Raw genomic sequence first — 16,505 nt, 5'->3', positions numbered from 1 at the left:
CCTGGACGATGGCAACGGGTAATGCCTGGACAGTCAAGGCTGGCCTTGGAGTGGCTTGAGGCTAGGAGCACCCCCGGGTGGCGGGCAGATGAGGGCAGTGTGCCCTGGGCCTGCCACCCTCCCTACTGGAGGAAAATCCCTGGTGACGATCCCCCTGTGTTGATGGCCACCCTGAAGGGTCAAAACTCATGCGGCAGTGAGGGTGATGGGACGACGGAGCCGGGCTGGCAGCCACTGGCGGGGGTGGGGCGGGCAGGGGAGGCAGGCATGGGCTCTGGGTGTGTTTGCCCGGTCATCCGCGGACCCCCAAACTTCTGCCTTAAGTGACATACACGACTCAAAACTCAGCCAAGACCGAGGACCCGGAGACTTGGCGCTCAGGGGACTGGGTTTGCAGGAGGACTTGGGGTTCGTCTGTACACTGTGAGCCCACAGGAGGTGCCTGTGAGGCCCCCCAGTTCTCATGAGACACGCAGGGCCATGGGGCTTGTGGGTACCTCCGGGACGCTTCTGATGGGCCTGGGTGGACATGCCTTTGCTAACACGCACAGAGGAGAGGCTCAGGAGCCAGTCGGGGCCTCTGCTCCCGGGCCGGGGGCACAAGAGCTTGCAGGGAGCGGGGCCTTGGGCATATGTGGGCCCAGCGACTGGAAGAAGGTGACAGGCTTTGTTTTGGGCCCCAGCGTCTGAGTCTGAGAAGAGGGCTCACGGACAAAGGACAGACCAGCTACGTAGAGCTCTGAGCCTGGGTCCCGAATCTTCATGGTGGACTCTTCTTACCCCAGGGATGGGACCCCGTACATGGGGCACCTAGAAGGACCTCGTGGGGGCTTGGTAGACAGACCCCATCAGGAACTCATCGAGCCTCTGTTAGGACCACGCGACAGGAAGAGAGGGACTGAGGGCCCAGGTCAGCAGTGCCTTTACTGGAGCGAGGCCCACGTGGGCTGAGGCCGGGCAGACGGCAGCAGCCGGAGGGGGCAGCGCAGGGCGTCTAAGAATTAGGAGGGTGGGGGCGGGTGGGGTGCGTGGCCAGGCAGAGAGTTGCAGCTCCTTTCTTGAGAAATAGGATGTAAGTTCCAGAAAGGGCCAGCGCCTGCGTGGTCTCGGCGGCAGGCGTTGCGACGCTGGACGCGGGGAGCTGTAGGCTGGGTCTGCAACCGCGGGGAGCTTCCTCCTGAGTCCGCAGCCGGCCCAGGCAGGCACCTGGCCAGCCTGCCCCTCCATCCCAGACCGCTCCCCTTATGTTTTCTGCGGCAGAGGGGCGGAGGCCCACTTCTGGGACTGCTTCCAGCGGGAGGGGGGCGTGGAGCTGCCCCTCAGACTCGTCCGTAAGCGGAGCCGTGTGCACGCCGGCCCGGGATGACAGCAGGTGGGGGGAAAACCGCACCCGCGCGGTTCTTGAGCCGAGCTAGCCTGGAAGGCACACACTTAACAAGCAGGTTGAACAGGGAGTCCCTGGGAGGGGTAGCGGTCATGTCGTCGGGGACGGCCGAGGAAGGGCAGTGGCCGGGTGACGCGGGGAAGCCGAGCGTTGGCGTCCCCTGCCACGCTCAGGCTGGTTCTGGTACGCTTCGCACGTCCTGTCGCACCCGGCCTCACCTGGTGGCGCAGAAGCGACGTTCTGCCTTCAGACAGAAACAGGTTCCTCCTGCAGAAGCCGTGAGCGAGTCTCCAGCCCTCGGCTCTGGAGGGCTCCCTCCGCTCGTGAGTCCACTTGTCTTTGAAGAGACGTTCCTGTCCCCCCAGCGCGGGGGGTGACGGCATTTTCAGGGCCCGCGTGACTGCAGACGTCTCTCCTGAGGTGGCGGGAAAGGCCTCTGTCCACCCTGAGAAGGTGTCCACCCTGGTTAGGGGATGCCTGTGCTTCCTAACAGGGGGCCGGTGGGTGAAGCCTGTCCGCCGGTCCGGTCCCGGGACGTGTCCCCCGGGAGGTCTGGCTGCAGGTGGGGCACCGGCGGCGGGTGTTCTGGAGTGTGGGGGGCGGTGTCGGCAGGGGCGGAGGGGGTGAGGGACTCACTGAAGGCTGGCAGCCACACAGCAGGCTTCGTGAGCCCGGATTAGAATTTGTTCAGCTTGTTCCGAAGGGACTGTCCGCCCTTCGAAGGCCAGTCTGACGGCGGCCGCGAGCTGGGGCCTGGCCGCGCGGGCAAGGGCTGCCTCGGAGCCCCCACGGAAGGAGCCCCCAAGTCAGTGGCTGAGAGGCCCGAGTGTCTGGGTCAGTCCGTGTAAAAGCAAACAGACCCTGGGAGTCAGCACGCAGGGGAGAGTGCAAAGGGCGTCCTTCAGGCCTAAGACAGAACTGCGGGCGGCGTTAGATGGAAGGAGAGAGAGGGGTGTACATGGATCGGGGCCTGCAGGGTGCAGGGGGCTACAGCCTGGTCAGCTGCGCGTCCCGTCTGGCTATGGACGGGTAGGAGCGGCGTGTTGTAAGGGGGGGCAGCAGGTCTTAGGAGACCTGCCTGAAGTCAGCGTGTGATGGCAGGCTGAAGACCGTGTGAGGCTTGGGCGGCTGCTGGGTCCCGGGGACGAGCAGGGAACGGAGTGGGGCCTTTCAGCCTGACACCGAGCGTGCCGCAGTGGGGAGCGGCGATGGGAATGTTGCAGGCTGGGGGGAAATCATGGAGGGGCGGGGGTGGGGAGGCATGTGGGGTGGAGACAGAGAGTGGAGGCAAGTGCCAGTGAGCTCCCAGGAGAGGGAGGGGGCATCTGGGCTTTAAGCTTGACTGGAACGGCTCGTCCAGGTATTGGCGCTGAACAGCGACGGGGGACAAGAAACGAGGGGCAAAGCCATGTTCCTCCAAGGAGCACGGAAGGAGGAAGGTAGTGGCTGGAGCAAGGCTGTGCCGTCAGCCCCAACGGCCGGGACGGAGGAACTAGGAAGTGGCCCGGTGTACCAATAAGCAAAGATCCTGGCTCACGGCCGCCAGGAGAGCCACCCGAGGCTCCGCCCTGGAGACAGGCCTGGGGCCTGTGTGGGCCACGGGCAGCCTCAGTCCCCTGTGCCAAGTCCCAGAAGGGCAGGGAGGTTGAGGCCCGCGGCCTGGGCTGAATGGGTCGCCGATATCCCCTTGCCTTGAGGGACCCGGGGCAGCTGGACTTCCGGCGGCCCAGCTGTCTGCACAGCGGCCAGGGCTTTGTGGGAGGCCGAGGGTTCGGGCACCGGCTGGCCCGGTGTCCAGGCCCGCCGCCCTTGGAGCAGTCCCCTGGAGGGGCTGACTTCCGCCTTCTGGCGGGTTAGGTCCGTGGGACCCTTTCCGAGCAGAAGCCGGCAATTGGGGGGGGGGGGCGGGGGACCACAGGGCCAAAATAGCCCGTCTGGGGGGGCCGTCCAAACACAGGAAGTCCCGTCTGCTCCCGAGGGAGGGCGAAATCCAAGGGAAGCAATGCAGGGAAAGGTCGTGTTCATCTTCCCAGGATAGCCTCAAACAATCAAGGGGCCTGTCACCTGCCGCCAGACGGCGTCGTGGGAAGCAGGCGTCTGGGACGCAGTCTGGGAGGGAAGGAACGCAAGCAGGGCCTTCTGGTTCATTTCTACACCAGCACCGCCGGCCAGAGCCTGCCCTGCTGGGGTGGCATGAGCCGCGCCCCGAGCTGGAGGCCACTGGGCGAAGCGTCCCCGTGCCGGGCACAGTCACTGCCTTCTGGACGGAGGTCGGGGTGAAGGGCTGGGGGTCTAGCCCTCTCCTTGCGCCACGTCTAGGGACTGGACCTGCCTCATTGTATGAACACACGCAGGGTTCTTCCAGAGCGGCACTTGGGCACGGGCGCGGGCGGGTGGCACATGGCAGGGTGACTCGCTGGCAGCCCCTCCCGAAAGACCTTTTGTGCTGAGACTCCGAGGGGTTATTTTGAACCGGCCACTCTCCCCGGAATCAGGGCTGAGTCAGCTGCCTGCGGAGTGTGTAATTAGACAAAGATGGCCGTCTCCTCCCGGGGGTGGCGGGGGCTCAACCTTTCATCTCTTGTTCTTGGGGAGGATTTAAAGCTACTGAAAGGAGAGGGGGTCCGGGGGGGAGGCGGAGGCCTCCACACCCTCGTGCTCTTCCCGGGCTCCAAGAGTGGCCGGACTCCGTGAGCCCACCGGAGTGGGCCGGCCCGTGTCTCGGGGCTGCTGAGAGCCCAGCGAGCCTGCACAGCGGGTGTCGGGGTCGGGCCTGCACACCCACTGGTTTGAAGCAGCAAACAATAGTTGGCTCCGGCCACTGGGGTTCGGGCCAAGAATCCCGGCTGGCTGCTGCCGGAGGCTGCGTGCCTCTCTCCTTGAGGAGCAGCGATCTCGGACCTGGGCAGGGGCGCCTGGACGGACGCGGTCACGCCCCTCGGCCCTCCCGCCCCGTCGGCGCTGAGCTTCTCCATTTTGATAACTGGAGGCAAATGGCTAGGGCCCCCATTCAATCAGAGCCCCGGCGAGGGAGACTGCAGGAGAGAATTCTGGAATGTTCTCCGCGCATAAAGTGCCTTCCGGCATCCCTCCGGGGAGGGCGGTGGAACGGGGGAGGAACCCATTTCAAACGCCAGAAGGTGGCAGTGAGAAGCCAGAAGCTGACAGGGGGGGTGCGGGAGGGGCCAGTTCCGATGCTGGTTTGCCCCTCCACTCCACCCTAGCCCCGAAGGAGGCGTGGACTGTCACTGAGACGGGCATCGTCCCTTCCAGCCTCATCCGTGTCCCCTCCCTAGACAGCGGGCCCTTCTGCCCAGACAGGCGGGGCGCTGCCTGGGCCTCAGGACGAGTGTGCGGTGGCACCAACACACAGCCGCCCCCGAGGATGAGGACCCGCCCGCCCATGTGGCCCTGACCGCCTTCTCTGCTTGGCCCCCTTTGCAGGACGAGGCCCAAGGCCCGCAAGCCCGGCGTGAGCCCGGCCGACATGTACCGGTGGAAGCTCTCGTCCCACGAGCCCTGCAGCTCCACCTGCACCGCAGGTACAGCCTGGGAGCCCCGCGTGGCCCGCAGGGAGCCTGTCTGCCGATGGCGGACACGGGGGCAGTGGAACGTGGCGGGGGCTGGGGCGTCCTGCTAGCAGCGGACCACGGTGAGGGGGGCCTCCTGTGTGTTAGGCAAGCCCCCCACATGCTCCTCATCTGCTGTCATTCATGGCCTGTCTTGTTAGAGCAAATGCCCTTTCAGTGAAAAGGAAGAAATCTTAGGTGGTGAGGGGTTCACTGCTGCTGATAGCAAACCCAGGAAGGGGGGACCCCCATGGGGTCCTGGCCGAGAGTTGGGGTCTATGGCCTCCTCAGAGGATGAGGTGGGAGGGGCACTGAGACCCCTCGGCAGTCAGTAAGTGCTGAGCTGGGACTTGAAGCCACATCTGTCAGTCTGCCCGCGTGGCCGGCCACCACCAGGTACGGGGCTGCATCGGCTGCACCCGGGGGCTGCTGTAGGGCCAGAGCCACCAGCAGGACCCCCGCATGTGCTATGGGGAGACCCCAGGGCCACCCTCTGTATACCTGGGGCTTTGTGGCTGGGTGTGGACTTCAGAAGCTCACGACCCTGCACTGGTACCTCCCTCCGGAGGATGCCGTCTCTGGCCAGTGAGGGGGTGAGGCAAGCCGCTCCCTGGACCCCCGGGCTTGGTCTCACTTCCTGTGGCCCAGGTTGGCATCTCAGGATACGGGCCCGAGGGAAGAGCTGGCGAGGTGGCCCTGCAGGGCTCTGGAGGGACCACGGGTCCTTATATTCTGCTCACGCTTCTTGCTGCTGGGCTGGAACCCGGGGCCCCGCCTCCCTGAGCAGGGTGTGGGCACTCTGTGTCCCCCCAGCATCTGGAGGGCACAAGCCAGGCTTCGTGAGGTGTCAGCGAGCGCCGTGTGCCGTTAGCAGATTGCTTAACCTCAGCAAGCCTCTGGTTCCCACCTGGGAGGTGGGACATGCGCCCGCCCAAACGTGGTCCTGTGGATCGAGGTGAAATGGGAGTCTGCTCCCTGCCTCCGCGTCCTACACATTCCGTGCTCTGCACCCGCTGCTCACGGCTGCGGCGGCGAGGCCAGGCCAGGCGGTCGGGGTGGCAGGTGCGCGGCTGGCAGTGCTGTCGGGGCCGTGGGGCCCCTCGCTGTCCTGGGCTTGCTGAGAAGCGCACGGTGGCCTTTGAGGGCATGACACGGCTCTCCAGTCTCTGAGCTCAGCCAGGACAGGGCGTCCTCACTTCCCTGACACTCCGCGGTGGCAGAGCTGCAGGGGACCGGTTGGCACTCTTACTCTGAGTCTCAACGGTGGCGTCGGCCGTTTCTCGGCCTTCCGGGACAGGGGTGCAGAGGTGCAGCAGGGGACCCTGAGCCTCACCCCTCTGTCCCTGGTTGCTCCTCGGAAGGAAGGGCTCCCTGTCTGAGAAGGTTCGAGAAGCTCTGTGCTCAAGGCTGAGGTCATGAATAGGGGGTCCAGGGAAGTGGGGCTTTGACTCTCCCAGTGTCTCGGGGGAGTTTCCATTTTGGGGACAAGTCAGATGAGGCCTGGAAAGGTTGACCGTGTTCACCTCGCCCCAGAGGGGAGACTGAGCTGGGACTTGAATCCTGGTCTGTCTTGGTGGGGACCTACTGGGTCCCCGCTCCGCGCGGAGTGAATGAAAACCTGGCCTGCTGGTGGGGGTCTGCGAGTCCCCAGCGCTAGACCCCCCTGGGCCCCAGAGCTGGTGTCGGGCCTGGAACCTGCCCAGCAGACCCGGCCGGTGCGGAGCCGGCCTGCCCCGCAGAGAGGGCCCCAGGCTGCACAGCCCAGCGCTGGCAGGTGGGGCCCACGGCTGCAGCCGGGCCGTCCTTTATGGAGGAAGGAGAGAATCCCTGGGTGCGCCGCTTCCCAGGCTGCTGCGTTCGGCCCAGGGCTGGGGCCTGGAGAGCCCGGTGCTGCTGACTTCAGACACGAAGGGAAAGTGAGGGGCGGGGGCTCCCCGCTTGTGGGGACATTGATTTCCCCCAGGGGAATGGCCACCCTGCTCCACCATTCAGGAAGGCAGGTCTCTCTCTCTCAGACACACACACACACACACAGACGTACACACACACGCACACACACACCCACAGGGGTGACAGTAGCAGACCCCACCCCCTCCCAGGCCTTCACCAGTGCTGACAACTCCCTTGTGTCATCCTAGCCCCATGGCAGGGACCCCCCCCACTGCTCAGTGAGTGTGGCCAGCGGGGTGCCAGGTGCAGGGGTGTTGGGGGAGGGGACAGAGAACTGGACGGTGGAGGCAGGTCAAGGCATCAGCAACATGGGGTGGAGCTGGCCCTTCCCATGCTGCCCCCTGATGGGATTAATGGGGTCCTGGGCAGCCCAGAAAGGGAAGCACACACAACGTTGGGTGAAGGAGACTCAAGAGGGTGTTTGATGAGGACTGGAGCGTGCCGCAGGCGGCCAGGAGGGTCTGAAGATGCAATGTGAGGCCTGGGGAGGCTGGGAAGGGCTGGAAAGGCTGGATTTCCAATCCATATCCACCCACCCACCATCCATCCACCACCCACCCACCCACCCACCCATTCGCCATACTCACCCATTCACCCGTCACGCACCCATCAGTGGACGGTTGTTGAATGAATGAGAATCCCTGATCTGGCCGCATGGGCTCCTCTAGGGGCCAATGTGAGCACCCTCCAAGCCCAGCCTGGCTGATGGGGTGAGGGGCGGGCCACAAAGAGAAGAGGTCAGACCCTGGGACCCAGGCAGGGGGAGAGTGCAGACCCACAAAGCCGTCCTCACCGAGCTCTCCTGTTACAGTTCTGTCAGCTGGTTACTGTCATTGCCCTGATTTAAACCAGGAAGCTGGGATCCGAGCAGTCAGATGACTTGCCCACAGTCACATGACCTGTCTCCTGGTCTCCAAGGTGCTCACGGGTGGCTCTTGTCCTGAACTCAGGGGTCACGTCGACCTATGCCACGTGTGTCCGCTATGATGGCATCGAGGTGGACGACAACTACTGTGACGCCCAGACCCGTCCCGAGCCGGTCAAGGAGTTCTGTGCCGGGAGGGAGTGCCAGCCCAGGTACCAGCCACCCAGCGCCCTGGGCATGGGGTGTGTTGGGGTGGCGAAAGCTGGTCCTGCTGCCCAGAGGAGCAGGGGGTCACATCCTGCTCTCCCCGGGGGCTCTGCGGGCGGGGCCGGCTGGGAGGGGCCGCACTGACTGGCCAGTCGGAGTCCCCGGCGGCTTCCCCGGCCTGTCGCTGTGCCTTGCACACAGTAGGTGCTCAGTCAGTGTTCTCCACTGCAGGCTGAGACACCATTCTGAACGTTACTCTCTGCTGTGGGGGCCACCTTTGCCCCAGGCTTACTTGGTACAGGGAGGGTTTTTTTGAGTCCTAAGGGATTATACCCCAAACTCCAAGTGGACTGTGTCCCCGTGACGTGCAAGAGGCCCTGTCTTTCTGGCCTCCTGTCCTGCCTCACAGATGGTCAGAGGTGACACACCCTGGCCAGGCCCTCCTCCCAGTCCTGGTGGGAGCTGGTGCAGGGGCCGCAAATGAGCCCGCGGCGCCAGCCTGCTGGCACCTGTCGGAGGAGCAAGCTCACCCCGCTCCCTGGCTCTGCTATATGCCCCTCCCCCGCCCTCCCCAGGGTCCCTTTCGTAGAAGCTGGTGGTGGGGGTGTGTGGCCCTGGGTCCTGCCATCTCCTTGGGGCCCCCACGCGGGGTTTGGCCCCCTGGAACTGTGGGGCGTGATCCCAGCCTGAGCAAAGGAGCAGGGCCAGGACCTGGTTCCCGGACGGATCCGGAAGGCCAGGCGGGTCGGGGAGAGACGCCCGAGGCAGCTCCAGCTCTGGGGCCCGCTCCAGGCGCCCACCCCCCCTTAGGAGAGCCCTAGGGAGCTCAGGTCCCCGGGCAGCAGCCTCCGCGGCGTGGCCTCCCGCTGTCCTGTGTGGCTCGGCCCGCATGCCCAGGGAGGGAGTAGGGGCGCCCTCTCGGGGGTGCAGGGAGGTGGGCGTCGCTGAAGGCCGCCCCGCCCCCCGGCAGGTGGGAGACCAGCGGCTGGAGCGAGTGCTCGCGCACGTGCGGCGAGGGCTACCAGTTCCGCATCGTGCGCTGCTGGAAGATGCTGTCGCCCGGCTTCGACAGCTCGGTGTACAGCGACCTGTGCGAGGCCGCCGAGGCCGTGCGGCCCGAGGAGCGCAAGACGTGCCGCAACCCGGACTGCGGGCCGCAGTGGGAGATGTCCGAGTGGTCAGAGGTGCGCGTGCGCACGGCGAGGGTTCCCCGCGCCCCCAGAGCCCGGCGGGGCGAGGGGCCCGGGTGGGGGGGTGCGGGCTGCTCTCGGGCCCTGACCCCGCCCTCGCCCGGCCCCTCCTCGCAGTGCACGGCCAAGTGCGGGGAGCGCAGCGTGGTGACCAGGGACGTCCGCTGCTCCGAGGACGAGAAGCTGTGCGACCCCAGCACCAGGCCCGTGGGGGAGAAGGACTGCACAGGGCCCCCCTGCGACCGCCAGTGGACCGTCTCCGACTGGGGGCCGGTGAGCGCAGGGCCCCGGGCAGGGGCAGCTCTGAGAGGTGGCCCCGCTGCTTCGCCTGGTTGTGCCTCAGTCTCCCCGCTTCTCCTGGAGCGAGGCGGTGGAGGAAGGACTGGCCTTTCTCCTCGTTATTATGAAGAATCGGGACCTTTGTCCTAAAACGGGGGGCCCCTCTGGCAATCCCGTTTTAGAACCCCTCGGCCTGCCTGTCGCTGTCTCCTTTTTGGGAAGATAGAAGCTCAGGTGCTCCCTGGGGTGCCCTCTGGGTGCTGGGTGCTCAGATGGCCTGTCAGGGCGTCTAGGTGTGTTTTTCTCTTTCCGCGTGTTTTCCAGCAAGCATGCCATATTTCTGTAACTAGAACAGAAAACGCGATTTGAAACGTGGTTACCATGGCAACGGCTCCCCGCTGCCCAGGGGGCGGTCCTCTCTCCCGGGAACAACGTCAAGGGGACCCGGGAGGGGGCTGGGCTCCAACTCCGGGCGTCCCTCTGCAGTGCAGCGGCAGCTGCGGCCAGGGCCGCATGATCAGACACGTGTACTGCAAGACCAGCGACGGACGCGTGGTGCCCGAGTCCCAGTGCCAGACGGAGACCAAGCCGCTGGCCATCCACCCCTGTGGGGACAAGAACTGCTCCGCCCACTGGCTGGCCCAGGACTGGGAGCGGGTGAGTGGTCTGCGCCCCGCGCCGCCCCAGGCCTGGCAGAGCTTCTGACTGAGAGCCGCGTGGTGGGGAGGACAGATCGTTCAAAATGAGGGTTGGTTCTGAATGACAATGGGACAATGCACTACAAATTAACTTGAAGTAGAAAGAGCCAAAAAGGTAGGAAAACTCCTTAAAACTTTGCAGTCTAAGGAGGCAGAAGCTTAGTGGTGCATGCAGATTTGGATGGTCCCCCTCTCCGTCCCCGCTGCCCAGCCCCCCATCCCCGACTCTGGACCACCAGGAGGGGGTCAGTGGTGCTTGCTTCAGACCCAGGTCCTTGTCCCCACCGGGCACAGCCTGCAGCTTCAGGCAAACTGCTCAACCCCACAGCTTTCCACCAGCTGCTTCAGGCGACTGCCTGTGGCCAGGTCACCTTGGGCCAAACTGTCACTCACCATTTTGTTTCAAAACAGATGGTTTTCTGCTAAATTGCTTTTGATCAAATCCGTTTGGGGCTCAATGGTTATTGACCAGAGTTCTCAGCCAGTTTGCTCCTCTCGGCATTTCAACCCATCGCTACTGATGAGGCCGTCCCCACGGGGTCGCTGCGGGCTGTGTCCTGGTCCTCCTGGCCTCTGACGCCCCTGTCCCCTGGCCCCAGTGCAACACCACCTGCGGCCGAGGCATGAAGAAGAGGCTGGTTCTGTGCATGGAGCTGGCCGACGGGAAGCCGCAGACGCTCAGCGGCCCCGAGTGCGGGCTGGCCAAGAAGCCGCCGGAGGAGAGCACGTGCTTCGAGAGGCCCTGCTTCAAGTGGTACACCAGCCCCTGGTCTGAGGTGAGCGCCCACCACCCTGCCCTCCACGGTCGCCCGGGGCCAGGCCTCAGGTCTGGTCCTGTCCCGGCACCTCCTCCTCTGCCCCAGATGCCCCTCATGTCCCCCTTGTCAGCCTCCATCATGGCTCTCTGCCCCTGGAAAGCTTCTCAACTCTATCAGGCCAGCTGGTGTGAGAACCACCTCTTCCAGGAAGCCCTCGTGGACTTCACCTCTGGGATCCCTGCAATGCTGGTCTGGGCCTTTCTTAGCTCAGGTTACTTCTGGCCTTGCCTTGTCGCCTTCTTGTCACGCATTGACAACATGTGTGCTGACACCCGTCATGGGGCAGCCAGAGCCCAGGCGGACCCTTGGGGCGGGGAAGGCCGTCTCCGACAGGGCCTTGGTCCAGGACTCAGGATTCGCTCAGAGTCCAGGCAGGACACAGGGTCAGAAGTGCAGACGGGATGTGCGCCTGGGCGCAGGGGAAGTCGAAGGAAGGGCAGCAGTTCGCCCGGGCGGCCCGGCCCCTCCCCAGGCCCAGGGCCACTCTGGCTCAGCCTGGTGGACAGCGGGGAGCCCAGCTGTCTCCTCTCTCTGGAGCCAGTGGCAGAGCCCTCAGCTCCTGGGCAGTAGAGTTCCCTTTCCCTCTGCCCAGCAGCTCTGTGAGGAGGGCTCCTCTCCCTTCTCAGAGGAGGAAACTGAACTTCAGAGGGATGTTCAACCCACTGGGTCCCGGCAGCCACTGGGGGGTGTGGCAGACATTGGAGCTCATGTCTGTCCCCTGTCCTGGGTGGGTGAGGAGTCTGCAGAGCTCCGTATCACCCGGTGGGGCTGGGCAGGGGCCTCAGGTGCATGCAGCTGCCTGCAGAGAGGTATCAGCCACGCCCGCTGCGCAGGGGGGTGGAAGGGGGGTTGGGGAGCAGGCAGACACCCCCTCCCATTCTCCGGGGGCCTCCTGGTATGGTTCCAGGGCCCAAGCCCCAAGCCTTCCCCATGTGGACTGCACTTGTGACTGGCACTGTCTTCTTGTGTGCGTGCCCCTTACACTGCTCCTCCTGTGTCCCAGGTCCCCGGGGGTGCAATGAGCTTTCAAGAGGGGCAAGTGGGGAGGCCCAGAGTGGTCTCTGAGCACCCGGGGGGATAGGGAGCGCATCACGGAGCCCGGTGCCTCTGGCCCCAGGCACCTCCTGGGCCAAGTCTGGGTCCTAAGGGAGGAAGGACAGTGTCCCATGGCACTGGAAGCCCAGGACGGTCACGGGGACATTCTGAGTGTGTCTCAGACACCGCCCCCGAGGCTTCGATGGTGTCAGGCACCTGGTGAGTAGAAGCCACGTCCCCAGATGTTAGTGTTCAAGGTGCAGACCCTCGGTGAGGCTCTGAGATGGAAGCGTGCCTGGGTTCCGCGAGAACTGTCCCGCTGGAGCGGGAGGGGCAGGGGTCTCCGCCTGCACCCAGGTCCAGGGTCTCAGTGGGGGACAGCGGGCGGCGTCTGGGCTCAAACCTGGCCTTAGGCAGGGCCTCTGCGGTGCTCCAGCACACACGCTCGTCCAGGGGCCAGAGCACTCCCTTCCGGCCGGCCGGGCACCAGCCGGAGGGCCCTGGGGAGGAGGAGAGAGGCCGCGGGGGAGGCATCAGGCCTGGGGCCCAGGAGGGTCTAATGGCTGCGGAGACAGAGACACATAGGGGTGCACGGGTCCCCCTGGAATGGCTGAGTTTGGCTGGGCCGTGAGGGTGGGAAGGGCAACAGCTGTGGACGGACTAGGCTGCGGTTCCCGGGACCCACGCCGAGACCTGCACTTTGGAAAAATCATCCAGCTTCAGAGGATGGGAGGGCAGCTAGGGGTGGGGCCGGGACCTATTAGGTGCTGCTGCTGCTGCACTGGGTGCTGGCCACAGCCACGGAAGGGAGGCTAGCCGTGCAGGGCGGGGGGCGGGACAAAGACAGCTTGGGGTGCTGGGGCGGGGCCTCCCGTCTTGCCCGGGTGAGGCTGCGGGCACGGAGGGGCGGCTGGTGTGGGAGGCTCGGTAAGCGCTAGTTCCTCCAGCCGCTGCATCCAGTCCCCAGGGACAGGGGCGCGGGCACCAGGGCACGTCCCAGGGCTGAGCGTCTGTGCTCCGCGCTGAGCTGGGAGCGGGCGTGGGCGGGTGGCCGGCCCTGCTCTGGCTCATTCTCCTCTGCAAACGGGACCCGAGGGGGGGCCCGGGGGACTGAGGGCCCGGGTCCCAGATGGGCCGGCCTCGTGGGGGGAACGAGAGGGAGCCTCCGCCTGTAGGCTGTTGGCGGGGGGATGGCGGGCTAACCGGTGTCTGCAGCTGCCCCTGGTCCTCCGGGCAGCTCCCAGGGGTTTTCCAAGGGCAGCATCTGGACGGGGAGCTGGGGGCCAGGGCTTTGGAGGACCCGTTTAGTTGGCTGCCACGAACAGCTTCTTACTGGAGCGGAAAACCAGCGCTGCCCCTCGGCCCTGGCCCAGGTGTCCTGGGCATGGAAGGTCTCAGACGAGCCCGGAGGGACAGTTGAGAGAGGAAGGTTCACACCCCTGCTGTGCAGACGAGGGAGCTGAGGCCACTGGGGGGCCGAGTGTCAGCTGCTGACCTGACGGCAGCCAGGGCCCTCTGCTGCCCTCGCCACCTCAGGCTCCTGCTGCCCTTGCGAGGTGAGATGTGGGGTCTCCCATACCTGCTTTCCCCACTAGTGCACCAAGACCTGCGGGGTCGGGGTGCGGATGCGGGATGTGAAGTGCTACCAGGGGACCGACATCGTCCGTGGCTGCGACCCGCTGGTGAAGCCCGTCGGCAGACAGACCTGTGACCTGCAGCCTTGTCCCACGGAGCCCCCAGGTGAGCAGGGGCCGGGCTGAGCGGGGCTGGGGCTCCCCTAGGGGGTGTGGGCAGAGCCAGGGCCCGAGGAGGCGCCGGTGGCAGCCAGGGGGCCAGCGGGTTAGCGGCTTTGGAGCCCGGGGCCTGTCGGGGAGTGCAGGCTCCCCCTGGAATGGCAGAGCCTGGCCGGCGGGTGAGGGCAGGCCTGGCTGGTGCTCAGGTTCCGCGGGAGCCGCGCGAGACCGGCACCCAGGACAGAGCATGGGTCTCCGGAGGCGGGAGGGCAGCTGTGGGGCGGGGCCGGGAGTCCAGGGAGACAGCGGGCAGCCCAGGGCAGGGCGCACCGCAGGCACGGGGGCCAGGGACTGAAGCACCGCGGCATGGGCAGGGGTGAGCTCTGCTTTGGGCCTGCTGAGTGGAGGTCTCACCTGCGGGCCTCCCAGGGACACTCTGAGGGCTGGGACCAGTGGCTCCTCCAAACCCTGGCCCTGGTCGGGGGCACACCCTTCCCTGCGCACAGACCAAACCGCCCGCTGGGGTCTGGGAGCTCCTAGGGAGGGGTGGGGGCAAGAGAGGGTGGCTGAGGAATAGAGCCTGTTGCCCCTGAATCCGGCGTGGGCACATGCGGGCCAGCTGCCCACAGGGGCTCGGTGCCCCAGAGCCGCCCTGGTGCTTCCCCTCAGTTGGGAAGAAGAGAGGTGGGGAGCAGCGGGGTGAGGTGGAGTGGCGGTCCTACCCTGACGCCCTGCGCCCCACCATGTCCCTCGCCCAGATGACAGCTGCCAGGACCAGCCAGGCACCAACTGCGCCCTGGCCCTCAAGGTGAACCTCTGCGGCCACTGGTACTACAGCAAGGCCTGCTGCCGCTCCTGCCGGCCCCCGCACTCCTAGGCCCGCCCGGCACCCGCCCAGGCCGCCGCCGCTCCGCAGCCCTTCCCGTGGGGTGCCCGGGCTGCAAAGACACGCCACTGAGCCTCTGCTCCCCCCAGGCAAGGAGAGCCCTGAGCACAGAGCCCCCCGGACAGAGCCCCCCACATCCCCAACGCGTGCAGGCAGCTGCTTTTAGAGGACAGCGTGTCTGTGGTCCCCACATCTGGCACCCAGCCCAGCGCCCAGTGCCCAGCAGCCCAGGGGCCCAGGGCCCAGAGGTGGAGGCGACCAGGCCTCCTGCCCCTTGTTTCTCTGAACTCAGCCCTAGGAAGGTCCCGTCTGCCTCCAGGGCAGGGGCGGACGGGGGGCGGGCAGGCCGGGGCAGGTACCGTCCGGGACACAGGTCCTGCTGCGGTGGGGGCCTCTGGCAGAGGCGCCTCACCCCCAGACCTAGCACCTGTGGCCCCCCACCTGACGCGCACACGCGGAGGGGCCCACCGCACTTTACGCCCGGGAGGAGGTGCCCTTTCTCACGGTACACCCGCTCCGCCGCCCCGTTGGGGCTCCTCTGTGTGTTAATAAAGTCCTATTTATGGCAGCACCGTGCACTCTCGGCAGCGCTGGCAGGGGGGCTCTGAGAGCTGGGGCAGGGCTGTCAAGCCCACCCGCTCAGGAAGACGGGCAGAGGCCTCAGGCCGCGGGGACAAGGCCGGCTGCAGTGGCTCCCTGAGGAATGACAGCAGGTGACAAAGTGGGGCACCTGCAGGCGGGGGCGTTCAGGAGGCACCAGGAGCGAGGCACTGTGGTCAGAATTCAGTCCAATTCTTGAGCCTCTGGATGGTGGGAAGCCTGGGGTGCCTGGAGGGTCCTAGTAAAACACAGGGCCAGGGAGAACCAGTGGGGCGCTTGGCGGGTCCTGGCAGGACACGGGGGTGCTGGTGAGTACTCAGTAATTAACCTGAACCTCTGGGAAACACCCACCTCCGGATGTTCTGAGCAGAGCAGAAGTGAGGCAGGAGGGTGGGGGCCACAGTGAGCGTTCAGGAGCTGCCCGCCATCACTGTTTCTGGGCCTTGTGGAAAGACTGCTTAATCTGGACTTCGGCTGCAGGGACACTGGAGGGCTTCCTGGAGGAGGTGATGTTCAGACTTGCCCTGCAGCAGGAGTGGCTCTCCCCCGATGAAAGGGAGGGGAAGAGTGTGGAGAAGTGGGAACAGGCTGCGCAAAGCCTCGGCAGAGAGGCGAGGGGCGTGCAGGATGCCAAAAGCAACATGGAGACTGCAGCAAAGGCGGGGCACGGCGGTCCTCCCGCTGCAGGGCAGCAAGGCTGTTGTCCAGGAGCTCAGAGTTTAGGCCAGGGCCCCCCCCATCGCTGAAGATGGAGACAGCCATCCCAGGAGACTTGAAGACGCACGTGGCACGCGGCAGCCGCCTCTCAGCCCTGACTGCGGGGGGCAGGGGAAGGCGGACTCCTCCCGGCACGGCCTGCACAGAGCCCTTCCCGGAAAGTTCCAGAGGGGCCGGCTGGCCCGAGCCCCAGGCAGACTGCGGACAGCGGCCGGGGTGCTGAAGATGGGTTTATTGGCTTTCTGCTTTTCCCAGGGAGAGGGCCGGTCCCGCAGGCCCCGCAGCGGGGCTGAGTGAACACGCTTCGGCGGTACTGTTTTCATTTCAAACTGGCCTGTGGACCCACACGGAGGACAGAGACCAGCGCAGCGAAGAACAGAGGAGCCACGGAAGCGCGGCCTCCGGTCGGGCTCTGGTCCCCACCCCACCCGCCCACCCCCCAAGCTAATGCCTCAGAGACGAGAAACAAGCTGCGGTCCCACAAGGGGAGGGGCTTTGGGGGGCTCTGGGGAGCACGTCTGTGCTGAGGCGAGAGGAGGAAGGAAGAAGGGGGAGAAACCGAGGGCACTAAAAC

The 16,505-nt window shown here is 65.8% G+C and overlaps 1 protein-coding gene across 1 annotated transcript in view; it reads left to right on the top strand.

Annotated features, from left to right (window-relative positions):
- Nucleotides 1-14,940, top strand: part of ADAMTSL2 (ADAMTS like 2) — a 31,243-nt gene extending 16,303 nt beyond the window's left edge. Inside the window, exons 11-18 of the mRNA XM_090274997.1 lie at nucleotides 4,829-4,926; nucleotides 7,854-7,980; nucleotides 8,946-9,159; nucleotides 9,283-9,438; nucleotides 9,931-10,101; nucleotides 10,742-10,918; nucleotides 13,591-13,735; nucleotides 14,487-14,940. Of these exons, the coding sequence (XP_090131123.1) occupies nucleotides 4,829-4,926; nucleotides 7,854-7,980; nucleotides 8,946-9,159; nucleotides 9,283-9,438; nucleotides 9,931-10,101; nucleotides 10,742-10,918; nucleotides 13,591-13,735; nucleotides 14,487-14,605 (1,207 nt within the window). The 3' untranslated portion in view covers nucleotides 14,606-14,940. The remainder of the gene's footprint in view (nucleotides 1-4,828; nucleotides 4,927-7,853; nucleotides 7,981-8,945; nucleotides 9,160-9,282; nucleotides 9,439-9,930; nucleotides 10,102-10,741; nucleotides 10,919-13,590; nucleotides 13,736-14,486) is intronic.
- Nucleotides 14,941-16,505: the final 1,565 nt, after the last annotated feature.

Source organism: Furipterus horrens, unplaced genomic scaffold (assembly GCF_987537825.1).
Source record: "Furipterus horrens unplaced genomic scaffold, mFurHor1.1.pri manual_scaffold_4, whole genome shotgun sequence".
Taxonomy (NCBI): Eukaryota; Metazoa; Chordata; class Mammalia; order Chiroptera; family Furipteridae; genus Furipterus; species Furipterus horrens.
The sequence above is the reverse complement of the archived record's forward strand: the minus strand, read 5'-3'. Positions and strand labels throughout refer to the sequence as shown.